The following is a 16,769-nucleotide window of genomic DNA, read 5'->3' as shown; positions in this document are numbered from 1 at the left end:
GTTCAGCTGGAGAAATGGATCAGCAGTTAAGAGTGCTCACTGCTCTTGCAGAGAAAATGAGGCCCAGCACCCTCACAACCACATCTAACTCAGTTCCAGGAGATCTGATGCTTGCTTCTGTCCTCCATGAGCACCAGAACATGCGGTATACATATATACATAACAAAATATTCATATACATAAAATAATTCTTTACTAATAGTAATAGGGCAGCACTTGGAAGGCAGAGGCAGACAAATTTGGCTATGGTGTCCTACACTTTTAATCCTAGCATCCAGGAGTCAGAGGCAAGCAGATATCTGTTAAGTCTGAGGCCAGCTTGGTCTACAGTGAGTTCCAGGACAGTCAGAGCTAAATAGTGAGATACTGTAGCCAAAATAAATAAATAAATAAATAAATAAATAAATAAATAAATAAAAAATTAAAAAAAAAATAGTGTAGTAACAATATGGGCTGGAAATGTAGCTTAGTTGGTAGAGTGCTTGCTTGGCATCCATGAGGATTTTGGTTCAGTCCCATCACCTCATTAACCGGGTACTGAGTATGGAGGCATATACCTGCAATCATAGCATGGGAGTTGGTCACAAGAGGATCGGTTTAAAGTCATACTTGACTACTTGGCTAAACAGCCAATTTAAGGTCAGCCTGAGCTACATGAAACTGCTTCAAAATAATAATAAGGGTACTGGAGAGATGGTTCAGTGGTTAAGATCACTTGTTCCTACAAAGGACCCAAGTTTAATTCCCAGCATCTATGTAGTATAGTAGCTCACAAACACATAGTTCAGGGGTTTCATCTCCTTCTTCTGGCCTTTCCAGATGCTTATACATATACGTAGGCAACCATTCATACATAGGAAATAAAAATAAAAATTTAAAATAGGGGTAGAAAGATAGCTGAGCAGCTCAAACTGCTCTTCTAAGGAACCAGAGTTCAGTTCCAAGGAGGAATAGCTGCTTTTTAACTTCAGCCCCAGGAGCTCTCATTCATCTGGCTTGCACAAGTACCTGCACTCATGTGTACAAAGCCAAAGACATACGTAATTTAAATCTTTTTAAAAATTTTTATTTAAATAATTTTTAAAAGTTTCACCCAAGTTTGAATCTGGTTTCAAGATTTTCAAATATTTATTTGGTGTAGGAGGTTCTTCTATGTGTTGCTTTCATTGGCTGAATAAAGAAACTGCCTTGGCCTTTTGATAGGGCAGCACTAGGTAGGCAAGTAGACAGAAGTGAATGCTGGGATGAAGGACAGACAATGAGACTCCATGAAGCTCCTGCCTGAGACTGACACTGGTTAGAATCTTTCCCAGTAAGCGACGACCTCATGGTGTTATAGATTACTAGATATGGGTTGAATCAAGATGTGAGAGTTAGCCAATAAGAGGCTAAAACTAATGGGCCAGGCAGCGTTTAAATGAATACAGTTTCTGTGTGACTATTTCAGGTGTAAGCTAGCAGTGGGGCCTAGGACCAAAAGCAGTCCCTCTTTCCATTCAACATTTATTGACTGATTGTTCCTGTTGCCATTGTGGCTCCTGGTAGCATTAGCATTTCAATATTTTGGTTTTTTTAGTTTTGTTTTGTTTTTCAAGACAGGGTTTCTCTGTGTAGCTTTGGGAGCTCTCCTGGAACTCACTCTGTAGACAGGCTGGCCTCAAACTCATAGAGATCTGCCTGCCTCTGCCTCTAGAATGTTGGGATTAAAGGCATGCACCACTACTGCCTGGTTGCATTTAAGCTTTAATGTTTTCTACTTTAGTAAAAGGATGGGAATCAAAATTTGGGGATTAGAAAAATGATAATTTCAAACTAATGTGATCAATCATGTTTTAAATATAATCCTACTAAACTGGTTCTGGGACCTCAGGCAAATTTTAATTGTATGAAATCTAGTTTAATTACTTCTCATGTAAGAACATTAGAAAGGACAAGGTTGCCTGCTATAAGTTCTAAGGCTTATGCAAACCAATGGAAGTAATTCTTCAATGTACAAACCCTAATTTAATGTAATAAAATCTAATTGAATCACAATATTATAATTACTATACAAAATAGAAATATATTCTTTGGTTTAGATAGTTTTTTCTCCTATTTGTTTCTACACACACACACTCACTTCTTATATTCTCTGTTTACTTTGAGATATGGTCTTACTAGGTAGCCTCAGAAAACCTGGAACTCCTTAAGGAGACCAGGCTGTCCTCCATCTCACAGAGATCCACCTGCCTCTGCCTCTACCTCCTAGGTGCTGGGATCAAAAGGTATACCATCATTCCTGGTTATATGTCCTATTTTAAAACTTTCTGAACAACCAAAACCAAAAAAATCCACCTCGCTGTTTACTATATCTGAAGAAATTTCAAAACTCAAATAAACATAATCAAATGAGATATTTAGAATCACATTCTATTTGTAGACAGTCAAGAGTCACTGACCTTTGCATCTTAGGACACAAGGAAATGATGACAAATTCTGCCTTAACGTGCTTACTGGTTTGTCTGGTCTCTCATCTCTTTGACTACGCAAGTATGACTTCCTTTTTTGAGATAGGGTCTCTTACACTGGCTGTATAAACAGATGACCCTGAACTTCTGGATCCCCCTACCTTCATCTCCTCATTGCTGGGATGTGCTACCTAATACCCAGTTTATGTGATACTGGGAATTTAAGCAAGTTGTGCTTGCTAAGCAAATACTTCCCCAACTGACTTATTCCCCTAGTTCTCACACAATTATACAAAGATAAAAAGCAATCTTCGAATTTAATCAAGAATGATAGACTAGCAGAGAGAAAATATTCTGTAAGACCATCACAAAGCATTGAAAACGGGTGGGTGAGTAAAGCTTTTCAGGTATGGACCTCAAGAGTTAACAAGAGGGCTGGTAATATGGCTCGGGGAGTAAAAACCTGAGTTTGATCCCTGGGATCTACATGGTAGAAAGAGACAACTGACTCTGGCAAGCTGTCCTATGACTTCCACTTATGTGTCACTGCGAGCACCAGCACACGCAAGCGCACACACACAACTAAAAAAGAAATAAATATCACTAATAGACTTTCTCGATTATCTATTTAGTAGGCAATATGAAAGTTTATCAGATCACTTCCAAATAATTGAGTCAAGTTCACATTTCTTACTGAGTATGAAACATTTAAGTGCAAATTGTGATGGGACTCTGTTTAATTTCAAAATAAAATGTTCCATCACTTTCTATGGGGAAAACATCATACAGAAGTTGGGTATTCAAAACCTGAGAAACAGATACTTCAGTTTGCAATTAAAGAATAAGATGAGAACTTGAGATGGTCCCAAGAACACAGATTAAACACAAGCCTAAAAGACATTCACAGTAAATTTCTAAACCATATTAAGAGATTAATTAATAAGTCTTCGGTACAATGCATCCACAAAAACATTTCAATTATTAATAACCTGCCTAAAATTGCCAGCTGGAAAAGGGCTGGAGAATCAAACCAAGCAGAGTACAAGACTTGCTCGTAAAGCTATCTGATAAGAAACATTGTTAGGTTTTGAAAAGCATGAAGTGGCATCTGTTACTCTGCAGGACAGGAAACTTTAACCTAAACTTGAGTCTAGCTTGTTCCCTTCAACAAAAAGTTAAATTCAATTGCTAAGGTTTAAAATTCATACTCTGTAAACTATCACCTAACAGCTATACCTGTATTTCTAGGGAATATTAATAACCATACCAAGAAGCATTGTATTTACCATCCACCTATAATGCTACAGGGGAGGGCGCGAAGCTTACTGTCTAGTAATAAGAAATGCATCCATGTAAATAAAACAGACTCTCAGAGGAAGCAAATACTCATTCCACCCTCTCCCTCAGATATGCTGCTAAGTAAACACACACATACACACACAAGCACACAGGTTACTACATCTACTTTCTTATTTCTTAATAAGATATCTCATTTTATTTTCTATAAAATAAGCCTATTTAAAATCTCTTACCTTGTAAAACAAGAGATGTATTTTCTTAAGAAGTAGAGGCCAAGTCAATCCTGTGGGCAACCAATTAAAACCAACTTTTAGACTGCAATAGAGAATAAATGGAGGCAAAAATCAATGCAGGAAACAAAACACGCACAGGCCACACTGAACTGTACATTATGAAGGAGAGTAAGTATGAAACCATTGGAGTACTGCCTAAGAATGTATAGGTTTTTTTTTTAGGAAAGAGATACCAAACTCACACATTTTTAACTTGATACTGCTTCCAAGTCTAAGAACCATTCTATCAAGACTATGTCATCAGGTATTTATATAAATATGCCATATAGCCAAAAAATAAATATAAAAATAGTACTAAAGCTCAGCTTCAAATGGTAATCGCTTTTTATCACTTAATGTTCATAATTCAGAAAAATTCCATAAGTCTATTAATATGTTCAACCTCAACTTATTTTCCTAAGTTTTCATCCAACATCTGATGAAAAAGCACAAATTTACACAGAGCAATTCCTGGACAAACTGTCATCAGGTCAGGGATACTCACAGAAACCACTGCAATTACTCTTTCAAATATATTACCTTTGCATCAAAATATCACAGATCACACAAAACAACTGAAATACAAGTTCTGTCTCTGAGCACTGATTCCACTATATTCAACACATGAGATTTCTTTCAACATAATTCCAAAAAACCTTGTTTAAAAAATTGTCTAAAGCATATCTGTAACCTCAGCATCAGGAGGCAGGACTAAAACACTACTAAGTCTGAGACTAACCTGGGCTACATACTGAGTTCTAAGTGCAACCTAAGCCAACAGCAACTCCGTCTCAAAAATATTTCTCCAGCAGATGTCATAGTATATAATAATACAATAAGACTTTTCAAAGCACAGACAGGGTAGAAGGGTACTTATCTTTTTTTAAAATATTTATTTATTATGTATACAATATTCTGTCTGTGTGTATGCCTGCCTGCAGGCCAGAAGAGGGCACCAGACCCCATTATAGATGGTTATGAGCCACCATGTGGTTGCTGGGAATTGAACTCAGGACCTTTAGAAGAGCAGGCAATGCTCTTAACCTCTGAGCCATCTCTCCAGCCCCAAGGGTACTTATCTTTCAGAATAATTTCTTCCAAACTAGTGAAGCTACTAACAATTCACAAATAATACATACAACCAATTGACTGTACTTCTTTAATTCAATGTTTTTATGTGTATGGCTGTACTTATGTATTTATGTCTGTGCACCATGTGCAAGCCTGGCACCTAGAGGCCAGAAGAGGGCTTCAGGTTTCGAGACTGGTGCTAAACACAGCTGTAAGCCGCTATTCGGGTGCTGGAAATCAAACCCAGATCCTCTAGAAGAGCAATCAGTGCTGAGCCCTCTTTTCAGCCCCCTAATTATATTTAAGAGGATCATTTTAAAATATATTTTTAATTAACCTTTTTTGGAGGGGAGAGGGTGAAAGCAGTCCTCGACTGAATAAAACCTAATATATTTTAGGCAAGCCCTCTACCACTGAGCTCTATTCTCAGTTCAACATTTCAAATTTCTCAATTTACTGTATGTAAGTATTCATTAATGTGTGTGCACATATGTGCACATGTGAAAATTACACAACTCTGAAAATTGGTTCTCACCTTCTACCATGTGGGTCCTGGGGCTGGAACTCAGATCATCAGGCTTGGAAATAAATTGAGTCATCTTATCAGCCCTATTATTTTATTTTACTTTTTAAATCAGACTGGTGATCCTTCTGGCTCGAATACACTAGTTGTTCATTTTGTTTTGGGGACAAGTCTCAGTTACTTCAACCTAGTCTCAAACTCAGTAAGTAGCTGATCCTCCTGTCTCCACTGAAGTGCTAGATTACAGGTATGTGCCACCAAGACCCACTGAAAGTCTGTTTTGGGGAAAGGTCTCACCCTGTATCCCATGCTGGAATTATAAAGCATGTGCACCATTTTTTAAAATAGTGCTAAAAAAATCTGCTGGGCGGTGGTGGTGCACGCATTTAATCCCAGCACTTGGGAAGCAGAGTAAATTAGTCCCAGGACAGCCAGGGCTACACAGAGAAACCCTGTCTGGGGGGTGTCAAAAGATCTTGGGTTTCAGTACTTGCCTTCCACCTTGAGAAATGGCTTTTTTTTTTCAGCTGCAATACTTCAGGCTAGCTGGTCTGTGAACTTCCCAGGACTGTCTCTACCACCCATCTCCCCATAGGAGCACATGAACTCTAGGATCCTCATGCTTCCAGATTTATACACTGAACCACAGTTTCAAACAGCCATCTTTAACTTCAGAGAATAAGAAAACCCCACCCATTCTCTCATACTAAGATTACCAACAAAACTACTTATCTGAATGATACTGCTAAATTATTTGAGATTAAGTAAGCCATAGTAGTAATTTTTATCACCAAAAAAACAAATTAAAAAAAAAGGGGGGGGGGGTTTGGAAACAGGGTTTCTCTGTGTGGCTGTGGAGCATGTCCTGGATCACTCTGTAGACCAGGATGGCCTCAAACAGAGATCCACCTGTCTCTGCCCACAGAGTGCTAGGATCCTGCGTTCAAAGCCAGCATAGACTGCATAGGGAATTCAAGTCCAGGCACAATATCACGATATAATGAGAATCCTGTCTCAAAAAGAGGGGGGGGGGGGAGAAAATAGGAACAAAACACAAGGTATGAGCGCCTGGGGCATATCTTCCACATAGTAGGGAACTGAGGTTTCTAATGTTTTTTTTCCCCTTTCAGACACAAGACATCCCATGTCTACCCAGAGAAGGATAAATTTAGGTCAGCCAGTTATGCCCAAAGGGAAGGCCCTATATCTACAAGGTTCCAAGAATTTAATAAGAAAAATTCTTATTACATCAAGAAATGCTGAAAGCCCATCTGATCTCAGCAAATGTGTAGTTCAATTTGTGTAATCCAAGTTCCACAATATCGGAAGCATCCCTATATACCAAGGAGAATTATACACATCAGGGCTTTTTTTTTTTTAGTCCTGGAACTCACTTTATAGACCAGGCTGCCTTCAATCGCAAATCGCACAGAGCTCCACCTGCCTCTGCCTCCTGAGTGCTGGGATGAAAGGTGTGCGCCACACTGTCCACAGGGCTAAATAACAAACTGCAGAACCTTTTTTATCACAGCTTGTCCTTCACAGGGCAAATGGAAACTGAAAACTGCGGCACTTTTGTTTCAACTCCTCACTTTGTAAAGACCAGTTATTTTTATCAGTTCAAAAAATTATTTCTATTATTTTATGTGTATAGACATACCTACATCACATGAACAAAATACTGGCAGAGACCAGAAGAGGGTGCCATATCCTCTGGAACTGGTGGTACATATGGCTCTGGGTTACCATTTAAGTTCTGGGAATTGACCCTGGTCTTTTGGAAATATATATATATATATATATATATATATATATATATATATATATATAGAGAGAGAGAGAGAGAGAGAGAGAGAGAGAGAGAGAGAGCGCTGAACTATCTCTCCAGCCCCAAGACCACAAACAACAGAGGTAGCACCGTTTTCTAAGAGTCTGCTTATTTCTATGTGCTAAAATGTCAGCTAGTGCCTAATTGAACACAAGATCCGAAACTAAAAAAAAAAAAATCTATCCTACTCACCTGAAACTCTGGTAAACTTTGGAAGCACATGAGTAAAAAAATTTTATGCAAAAAAAAGTATTAGACCATATGTGGCAGTATGTGCCTTTGATCCCAAAGCTCGGAGACAGAGCCAGGTGGATGTCTAGAGTTCGAAGCCAGCCTTGTCTACAGAAGTTCCAGGACAGCCAGGGCCACACTGTGTGACCCTGTCTCAAAAAAAGATAAATAAAAATAGGTGTCATAGCTAGACAATGTGCATATGCAATGCTGGCACTTAGGAGGTGGAAAAGACTGAGAGTTTGAGGTTGGTCTGGACTACACAGAGAGACTCTTATACACATTTTTTTATTATTTATTATGTATACACTATTCTGTCTGTGTATATGTCTGCAGCCCAGAAGAGGGCACCAGACCCCATTACAGATGGTTGTGAGCCACCATGTGGTTGCTGGGAATTGAACTCGGGACCTTTGGAAGAGCAGGCAATGCTCTTAACCACTGAGCCATCTCTCCAGTCCCACATATACATTTTTATATACATATAAAGTATAGGGATAGGCAAAAAGAAAACTGACCCCAGTTTGCCAATGACTCGTTGACATAGTTTAAGACCTAAAACAAGCTTTAGTGTATCACTTGTTTCACTTCATTTCCTAACAGATGTTGCGTCAATACCAGATACAAACATAAATATAAGCATTTGCATATTATGAAAAGATAAACTTTTTTTTTTCGAGAAAGGTTTCTCTGTAGCTTTGGTGCCTGTCCTGGAACTAGCTCTTGTAGACCGGGCTGGCCTCGAACTCACAGAAATCCACCTGCTTCTGCCTCCCAAGGGCTGGGATTAAAGACATGTGCCATCACTTCCCGGCTTGACAAAATAAACTTTATTTACCAACTATGCCAATTATTTGAAACTTCAAGGTAAAATGTCCATCAGCAAACATTTCCATTCCTAAAATATAAACTAAAAGTTTATAAAGGTATAAACTAAAACTACAGCTTTTCCACTCTTCATCAGACATCAATCTTTACAGGAATCAGGGTAAAGCAGCTACATACTTAAGATCCAAAAGAAAGAAAAATCCCAATAACCCCTGAAATATTCACCTCAGAGACCAGCAACAAAATTTCTATTACAATGGGCACAATGTTATCAGCAGTGTAATCACATCATAGACACCATGAAACCACACTTCATCTCTTGGAGTTTGTCCCCATCACCAAATAAAACACATTGTAGATCCTGGGACCATTCTTATTAATACAATCTTCTGATACTGATAAAAATGTACAATACTAAATTTTCACATGAACTTCCTATTTAGTACTCAGAGGCAGTAAATCAAGACATTTGAAATAAGATGTCCCTCCTGGCAAAAAGATTTTAATATTGTTATTATTGATACCAACAAAAAACGTCCTTTTTAATTCATTTATATTTCAAAACAAAAATATTGCTTCTAGCCTAACTAACCACATCTACTTCCACTGTGACTTTAAACTTAAAATTCAGCAAACCAAAGGGTACATAGGTGGTTGGTAGTGAAACCGCTAGAACTACTAAGTGAAATTCTTTTTTCTGTGTAGTCTCTAACCTAAGACTTTAAGCAAGCATTCATTTCTATGAGTTTTATTCATTAAGAATAAAGAAGTAGACTAGGCCTGGTGAGACCGAACAGGCTGCTTTTCCAAAGGACCTACGTGCAATTCCCAGCAACCATCTATAACTCCAGTTCCACGGGATCTGGCACCAGCTCTTATAGCCTCTGAGTTCAGCAGGCATGAACATGAAACATAAGACATACATGTAGGCAAAACACCCATACAATTAAAAACTAAAAGTTATGAGTTAGATATTAAACTGGACACTGCATTTTTAGGGAGAGATTTCAAAGAGTATACATTGTGTAATTAATTACTAACATTTTCAGAAGAAATCATTTATTCAAACTAAATATTGCCACCCAACTACTGTCCCAGTGACTCCAGACGCTTAATAGTTCAATGTCAGCCTAAGCTACCTAACAAGATTCTATCGCCAATGAGGAACAAACAAAAAACAATCAAACTTCCACAAATCAAACAATGGCGTGACTTTCTGCAAACCGGAATAAGACTATATCAATGCTGGCACTGGATTCTAGTATCTGACCCACGGTATAAAGCACAAGTATAAAAATGAAGTTTTTATCCCTAAAAATAGTACCAAGAAGTCCAAAACTTTCAATATGCAGTCAATCAAAACATTCAACATGTCACAAAAGAGTAAAAGAAGCCTAGAGAGTATTGCTAAAAGCCTAGAACAATAACCAGTGGTTTCTAAAGCATCACATATTCACCTGACAGATTTGAACATAAAATTGAAATTATGCATTACAACCCAGACCAACATTTAATCAAGCATAAGGTGATATAAAAATGCAACACATTTTGATAAACTACCCAATACACACTAAGCCTTGTGAACTCACCTAAACACAAACATTTCCTTCAAAAATTGCATTAAGATAGTTATGTGAACAGTTCTTCCAACTTTTAATATCCTTAGAAAAATGTCCAAACACAATCACTTTCCGCCAAATCCAAAAGTCTCCATCTCGACAAAAATTACAAATATTAAAAACAAGTACATCAGTTTTATATTTCTATTAATTTTAATAAATATTTTCGTAGAACTTTTTCCAACTGCAAATGCTCTTTAACACTTGCAGTATACGCTGGTTACCAAGGTCCCGAACAATTTTTATTAAGACTGAAATTCATCAAAAATTACATTTCATATCCAAGAAGCCTGAAGGAAATCCACTCAATCTCTCCCTTCAGTTGCCATCCTAGTTTTTCCCGCCAGATTATGAAGACTGACATCAACTTAATCTTAAAGACCATTAAGACGATTCCTGCCAACTGCACACACACAGTCATCTGCGACTCTAGGCGTCAAGAAGGCTTTAGGACTCAGAATGCTGCAACACAGCCTGGAATTCTCTACATACACTTTCTACCAGAACGAATTAATCTTTTGCACTGAATTAACCCTGAGTAGAACACACAGGAGTCCTTTAAACTTTTCACTATAAAATGCACACACGAGCCCACTCGCTTACCAACGGGCACCCAAACCCGTTACCTTACTCTATCCCTCCCCCATCACTAACCTGCAGCTCCTAAAAGGCCTTCCCCCACCTATTTCACGAGGCTGCAAACTAGCGCCACCAACCTCCAGACAGCTAAGGCAGCCACTCTTCCTCCTCGCTGTGGCTCCTCCCCAAAGGTGCAGGGAAGGTGCAGCAGGTAACAGCCCCTTCCCTATTTGAGGACCAAGGACCTGCCATGCTTGCTACAATTCTCTTGACTTCACCCCCTCCTCCTTAGCTACGGGGCGGCTCCAGAATCCCCTACACTCCCTAGGAGGCCCCAAGTCAGCGCTGGACGTAGGAAGCAGTTCGCTGCAAGCCCCTGCACCTTCAAGTCCTGAAGGAGACCGGTTCCCGGCCTTCCAGGAGCGCTTCCCCCCTAGGTGACCCTAACGTAGTCCCCTTTTGCTGGCCGTAGGCCACTGGAACCTCTTTACTTCGGAGCAGAGGCGGGAGTTAAAACCTCGGCCCCGTTTGAAGCCCAGAAAACCTTCTCATCCTGCGTGCAGGCGTTTTCATCGCACCCCCCCCCCCTCGCCCGGGTGGCAGGCCGCGGGGCCACCCAGGGCTGGCCGATTGCCCTCTCAAGACCACCGGGGCGTCCCCGCTACCGCCACGTCCCCCACTTCGGCACGCCGGCTCCACCTCTCGCATCCTCGGAGGCCACAGAGTGTGAGCGGCACCCCGGGACCCCCGCAGCCTCGGAGAGACCCCTTTGTGTAGGGCGCTCGCGGCCGCGGGCTCCGAGGCCTGGGAAGGCCCCGCCCCGGGGCACCAAGGAGGCGGCTCGAGCCCCGCACAGCCCCGCCCGTTCCGGGGCTGCGGGAGTCTTACCGGGGAGAGCTTGCGCGGCACCAGAACCCAGACCCGAGTTACCCCCCGTGCGAGTGCCTCAGCCCCGCGGCCGATAGCCCCAGCCCGAACGGCTTCCCGGAGCCCACTGCAGCCAAGCACCTCCGATGCCGCCTCACAAAATGGCCGCCCGCCCGCTCGGCCGCTCCGCGTTCCAGGAGTGGGCGGGGCGCCGCAGACGTCGCGGTGGGAGACGCAGGCGCGCTGAGGTTTTTTTTTTTGGGGGGGGGGTAGGGGAAACCTCGGACGCTTCAGGTTGTTGTGGTGAAGGGGGCCTTTTAATCTCCCGTGGCGGCGTTTGCTCCCTAGCCAGGCCTGAAGCTAGTGTTTAAGGTTCTTTGCAGGGCTTTGTGCAGACTGCCTTAGTTCTTTGAGCATTGTGAAATAAGCGGAACAGTGCCTACATTGCAGAACTGTCTTGGATGAAACGGACTAAAATTGTAACTTTAATTAGGGACTCTGCCGACAAAAGCTTGAGGGTTTTTGTTGTTGTTTGTTTGTTTGTTTGTTTGTTTTAACTATTGAAAATATTAGGCCTTGGGGCAGGAGAGAAGGCCCAGTGGTGAAGAGCGCTCTTATGCTCTTCCAGAGGAGTTGAGTTTGATGAGCCCCATTGGGACGCTCACAACCCACCTATAACTCCAGGCACAGAAGATCTGAGGCCTTCCTCTGACCTCCCAGGGCTCCTGCACTTGTGTGCACATGCCTTCTCACACAGACATTAACAAAAATAAAATAAATCTAAAAAGAAGTTAAAAATTATTTCAAGGGCTGGAGAGATGGCTCAGTGGTGGTTAAGAACACAGGCTGCTCTTCCAGAAGTCCTGAGTTCAATTCCCAGCAACCACATGGTGGCTCACAACCGTCCTCAATGAAATCTGGTGTCCTCTTTTAGCCTGCAGGTATACATGCAGACACAACACTGTATACATAATTAAACAAATATAAAAAACTTAAAAAAATTATTTCGACCACCAAGCGTGATGCTGCAACTCTGAATCACAGCACTTAGGAGACAGAGACAGAATCACTATGAATTCAAGGCCAGCCTGATCTACAAAGAGTACCAGGAGAGTCAAGGCTATTACACAGAAAAACCCTTTCTCGAAAAACAAAAACAAAAAAATTTCAACTTATTTTTTTAATATGGTGGCCCAGATAATCCCCAGTGATATGATTATACAGGTAGTCCTGGGTTGCCCCAGACCCTGTCTCAAGAATATAAATATATATGAGGCTAGGTGTGGTGGCTCATACCCTTAATCACAGCACATCAGAGGCAGAGGCAGGCAGGTGTGTCTGTAAGTTCAAAGCCACCCTAGTCTACAAAGAGAGTGCCAGGGCTATGTATTAAGATTTTTCTGGCTGGGCGGTGGCGACACAGGCCTTTAATCCCAGCACTCGGGAGGCAGAGGCAGGCAGATCTCTGTGAGTTCAAGGACAGCCTGGTCTACAAGATCTAGTTCCAAGACAGGCTCCAAAACTACAGAGAAAGCCTGTCTCAAAAAAAACCAAAAAAAAAAAAAAAAAAAAAAAAAAAAAAAAAAAAAAAAAGATTATCTTTTCTGGGACTGGGGATCTAGCAGATGGTAGCATGCATGACTAGCTTGCACGAAGCTCTAGGTTTGCCACAGACACCAAATAACTAGATGTAGTGGTGCTCACCTGTGACTCCATTATGTAGGAGATGAGGCAGGAGAACTGGTGAGAGACTCCTGCTGCAAAGGCTGATGACCAGAGTTTAATCCCTAGGAACCTTGTGGAGGGAGAACCAATTCCTTCTAGCTGTCCTCTGACTGACGTACATATACTGTGGCGGGAAGGTGCACACACAAGTGCGCACACACAAAACAAGTGAAAACGTAACACTTTTCTCTCTCATGCCTGTCATCCATTGCACAGGAAGTCTGAGGCCATCCTGGGCTACATGAGACCTTGCTTCAAAACAAACAAAAGTGAATGAAGTTTCAGTTCAGGAATCTTTGATTAATTTATCCATAAAATACATCTTTTTAAAAAATAATTTAATTTTTTTTATTTTTATATGCATTGATTGGTGTTTTTGCCGAAATGTATGCCTGTGTGAGGATGTCACATCCCTGGAACTGGAGTTACAAATAGCTGTGAGCTGCCATGGGGGTGCTGGGAACAGAACCTGGGTCCTCTGGAAGAGCAGCCACTGTTCTTAGCCACTGAGCCATTTATCCAACCCCCACAAAATATATCTTAATATTATCTGGTAACAGAAAAAAAAAACTTGGGCTGGAGAGGATGGGTCAGAGGTTAAGAGCACTGGCTGCTCTTCCAGAGGTCCTGAGTTCAATTCCCAGCAACCACATGGTGGCTCACAAACATCTGTAATGAGATCTGGTGCCCTCTTCTGGCATGCAGGCATACATGGAAAGAATGTTGTATATATAATAAATAAGTAAATTTTTAAAAAAAGAAAAAAACTCTTCTCAGATTACTATGGATATAGTCCTCATCAACCCTCATCACTCACTTCCCTTCTCCCTAACTGTATCCTATATTTTTTTCTTCTTTTTTGGGGGTGGGGTGTTGAATTCTTTTGACACAGGATCTCCTGCAGTTCAGGCTGGCCTGGAACTATGCAGTCCAAGATGTCCTTGGATTTCTGATCCCTTTTCCTCAAACTCCCAAGTGTTAGGGTTAAGATATGTATGGATACACCCAACTTTGTACTTTCTATCTTTTCTTTAAAAGCTGGGGACTGGAGGCTGGAGAGAGGGCTCAGATGGCACTGCCTGATCTTCCAAAGGTTCTGAGTTCAATTCCCAGAAATCTCATGCCAGCTCACCACCATCTGTAATGAGATTTGGTGCCCTCTTCTGGCCTGGAGGCATGCATGCAGGCAGAACACTGTATACATAATAAGAAATAAATACATTTTTAAAAAACGAAAAGTGTATTATATATACACTGTATACATAGTAAATGAATCAATCTTTTTAAAAAAGATTTGTTTGTTTGTTTGTTTGTTTATTATACATGCAATGTTCTGCCTGCATGTATGCCTGCAGGCCAGAAGAGGGAATCAGATTTCATTACAGATGGTTGTGAGCCACCACGTGGTTGCTGGGACCTTTGGAAGAGCAGGCAGTGCTCTTAACCACTGAGCCATCTCTCCAGCCCTAAATAAGTCTTTAAAAAAATGAAAAGAGTTCGAGACCAGCCTGGTCTACAAGAGCTAGCTCCAGGACAGGCGCTAAAGCTGCAGAGAAACCCTGTCTCAAAAAAACAAAAACAAAACAAAAAAATGAAAAGAACTGGGTTTCATGTGCTAAATTCTGCCACAGAGCTATATTCTCAGCCCTGTATCCTACACACTAATGAAAATCTTGCTGTCTTGGATCTAGTCTTCACTCAGAAAGAGAAACATCAATGTACTAACAAAATCAGAGCCTAAATTGGGTGTTGTAGGCACACCACCCTTTAATCCCAGTATTTAGGAGGCAGAGGCCTGCCCAGTCTACATAGTGAGTTTCCGAATAGCCAGAGCTACACAGAGAAACTCAAAATACAAAACAAACAAATAAACAAACAAAAATCCCTCTAATGCTACAGAGAAACCCTGTCTCGAAAAACCAAAAAAAAACCAAAAACAAAACAAAAAAAAAATCCAAGTCCAAATTCTCACAACCCCATCGTTAGGCAAAATGCGCCTATACTGGCAAACTGAAATAACAGCTGCATTATAAAAGCTATAAAGCTGCACATTCCATATACATATGTATGTGTGCATCTTTATACCAAACACACCACTCATGGAGGCAGAGGCTTGGTCTACATAGCAAGTTCCATGTCAGCCAGACCTGCATCAAAAAAAAAAAAAAATGAAACAAAACCTAGCATATATATATATATATATATATATATATATATATGTGTGTGTGTGTGTGTGTGTGTGTGTGTGTGTGTGTGTGTGTATTTATGTGTGTACAATGAAGCAAAATGGCGATCCTGCCTCCAGGAATCTTAGAATGAGATTGTGTGTTGAGAGCTGTTTCCTCCTGTTTTATAATCCTCTCTAGAGTTGCGATAAAAGGCGTGCACCACCATGATTAAAGGCATGCAACGTCCAGTTTCCATGGCAACAAGTGTGACTACTGAGATTAAAGATGTATTTTACCATTACCTGGTCTATAAGGCTGACAGTGAGATTATTTTACTCTCAGATCCTAAGTTTCAATAAATAAATAAGGCTTTATTTATTGAAATGCCACTATACTTCCTCTTTTTGTCTAAAATTATACAGGCAATAAAAACATCAACCATGTCTAGTCCATTTGTATTTGACAAATTCAGAGAAAATATTCCATATCTATCCTATCTTGGTAAATCCAAAGTGTTATACCTAATTTACTTTCTTTTTTAAAATATTTATTTATTATGTATACAATAGTCTGTCTGCATGTATGTCTGCAGTCCAGAAGAGGGCACCAGACCTCATTACAGATGGTTGTGAGCCACCATGTGGTTGCTGGGAATTGAACTCAGGACCTTTGGAAGAGCAGGCAATGCTCTTAACCACTGAGCCATCTCTCCAGCCCCCCTAGTTTACTTTCTTTCATCACCTGCTTTCTTCGTCTGGTTAACTATAACTATCTAATCTTCAACTCCCTCAGAGACCCAGGAAGGAAATAATATTAACTGAGTGAGAAGGAAGTGCAAACAAGCAACTTCCAAAAATGTGAGTAATGACAGAAACAGCTGACTGCATGGACAGTCACCAAAAAGTTCCTCTGCAACGTTGGGGCATCCTTCTTTGGTCTACACGCCCAGAATATCTGACAGACTTTTCTGTAAAGCAGGATATTTTGTGTCTTGCTAGTCTAACTCGGACAGCATATTGGTTTTTGAGTTTTTGTTTGTTTGTTTGTTTGTTTGAGATAAGGTTTCTCTGCAGCTTTAGAGCCTGTCCTGTCCTGGAAATAGCTCTTGTAGACCAGGCTGGCCTCAAACTCATAGAGATATACCTGTCTCTTCCTCCCGAGTGCTGGGATTAAAAGTGTGCGCCACCACCACCTGGCAGGACAGCATATATTAGCAGTTGAGGCTGGGGCATTTTCTTGCCCAGTGGTTTACTATTGCTACAGAGAAAGGAAACTCCATGCAGATTTTCTTCAGTGCCCATTATCTCCTCTA

At 40.8% G+C, this 16,769-nt stretch overlaps 1 protein-coding gene across 15 annotated transcripts in view; it reads right to left on the bottom strand.

Moving 5' to 3' along the window:
• The window catches only part of Cpne1 (copine 1), a 40,570-nt gene extending 28,818 nt beyond the window's left edge, over positions 1-11,752 (bottom strand). For 3 of the 15 annotated variants that reach the window (XM_038331763.1, XM_038331757.1, XM_038331746.2), the window contains exons 1-2: positions 11,586-11,737; positions 3,980-4,061 (exon numbers count right to left, since the gene is read on the bottom strand). Coding sequence is in view for 1 of the 15 variants with exons in the window: in XM_038331755.1 (XP_038187683.1) it covers positions 3,980-4,061; positions 10,089-10,120 (114 nt within the window). In the remaining 14 variants the exon portion in view is untranslated. The other 12 variants (XM_038331758.1, XM_038331747.2, XM_038331748.2 and 9 more) reach the window with 11 other exon arrangements.
• Positions 11,753-16,769: the final 5,017 nt, after the last annotated feature.

The sequence above is a fragment of the Arvicola amphibius genome, chromosome 5, assembly GCF_903992535.2.
Source record: "Arvicola amphibius chromosome 5, mArvAmp1.2, whole genome shotgun sequence".
NCBI classification, from domain to species: Eukaryota; Metazoa; Chordata; class Mammalia; order Rodentia; family Cricetidae; genus Arvicola; species Arvicola amphibius.
The sequence above is the reverse complement of the archived record's forward strand: the minus strand, read 5'-3'. Positions and strand labels throughout refer to the sequence as shown.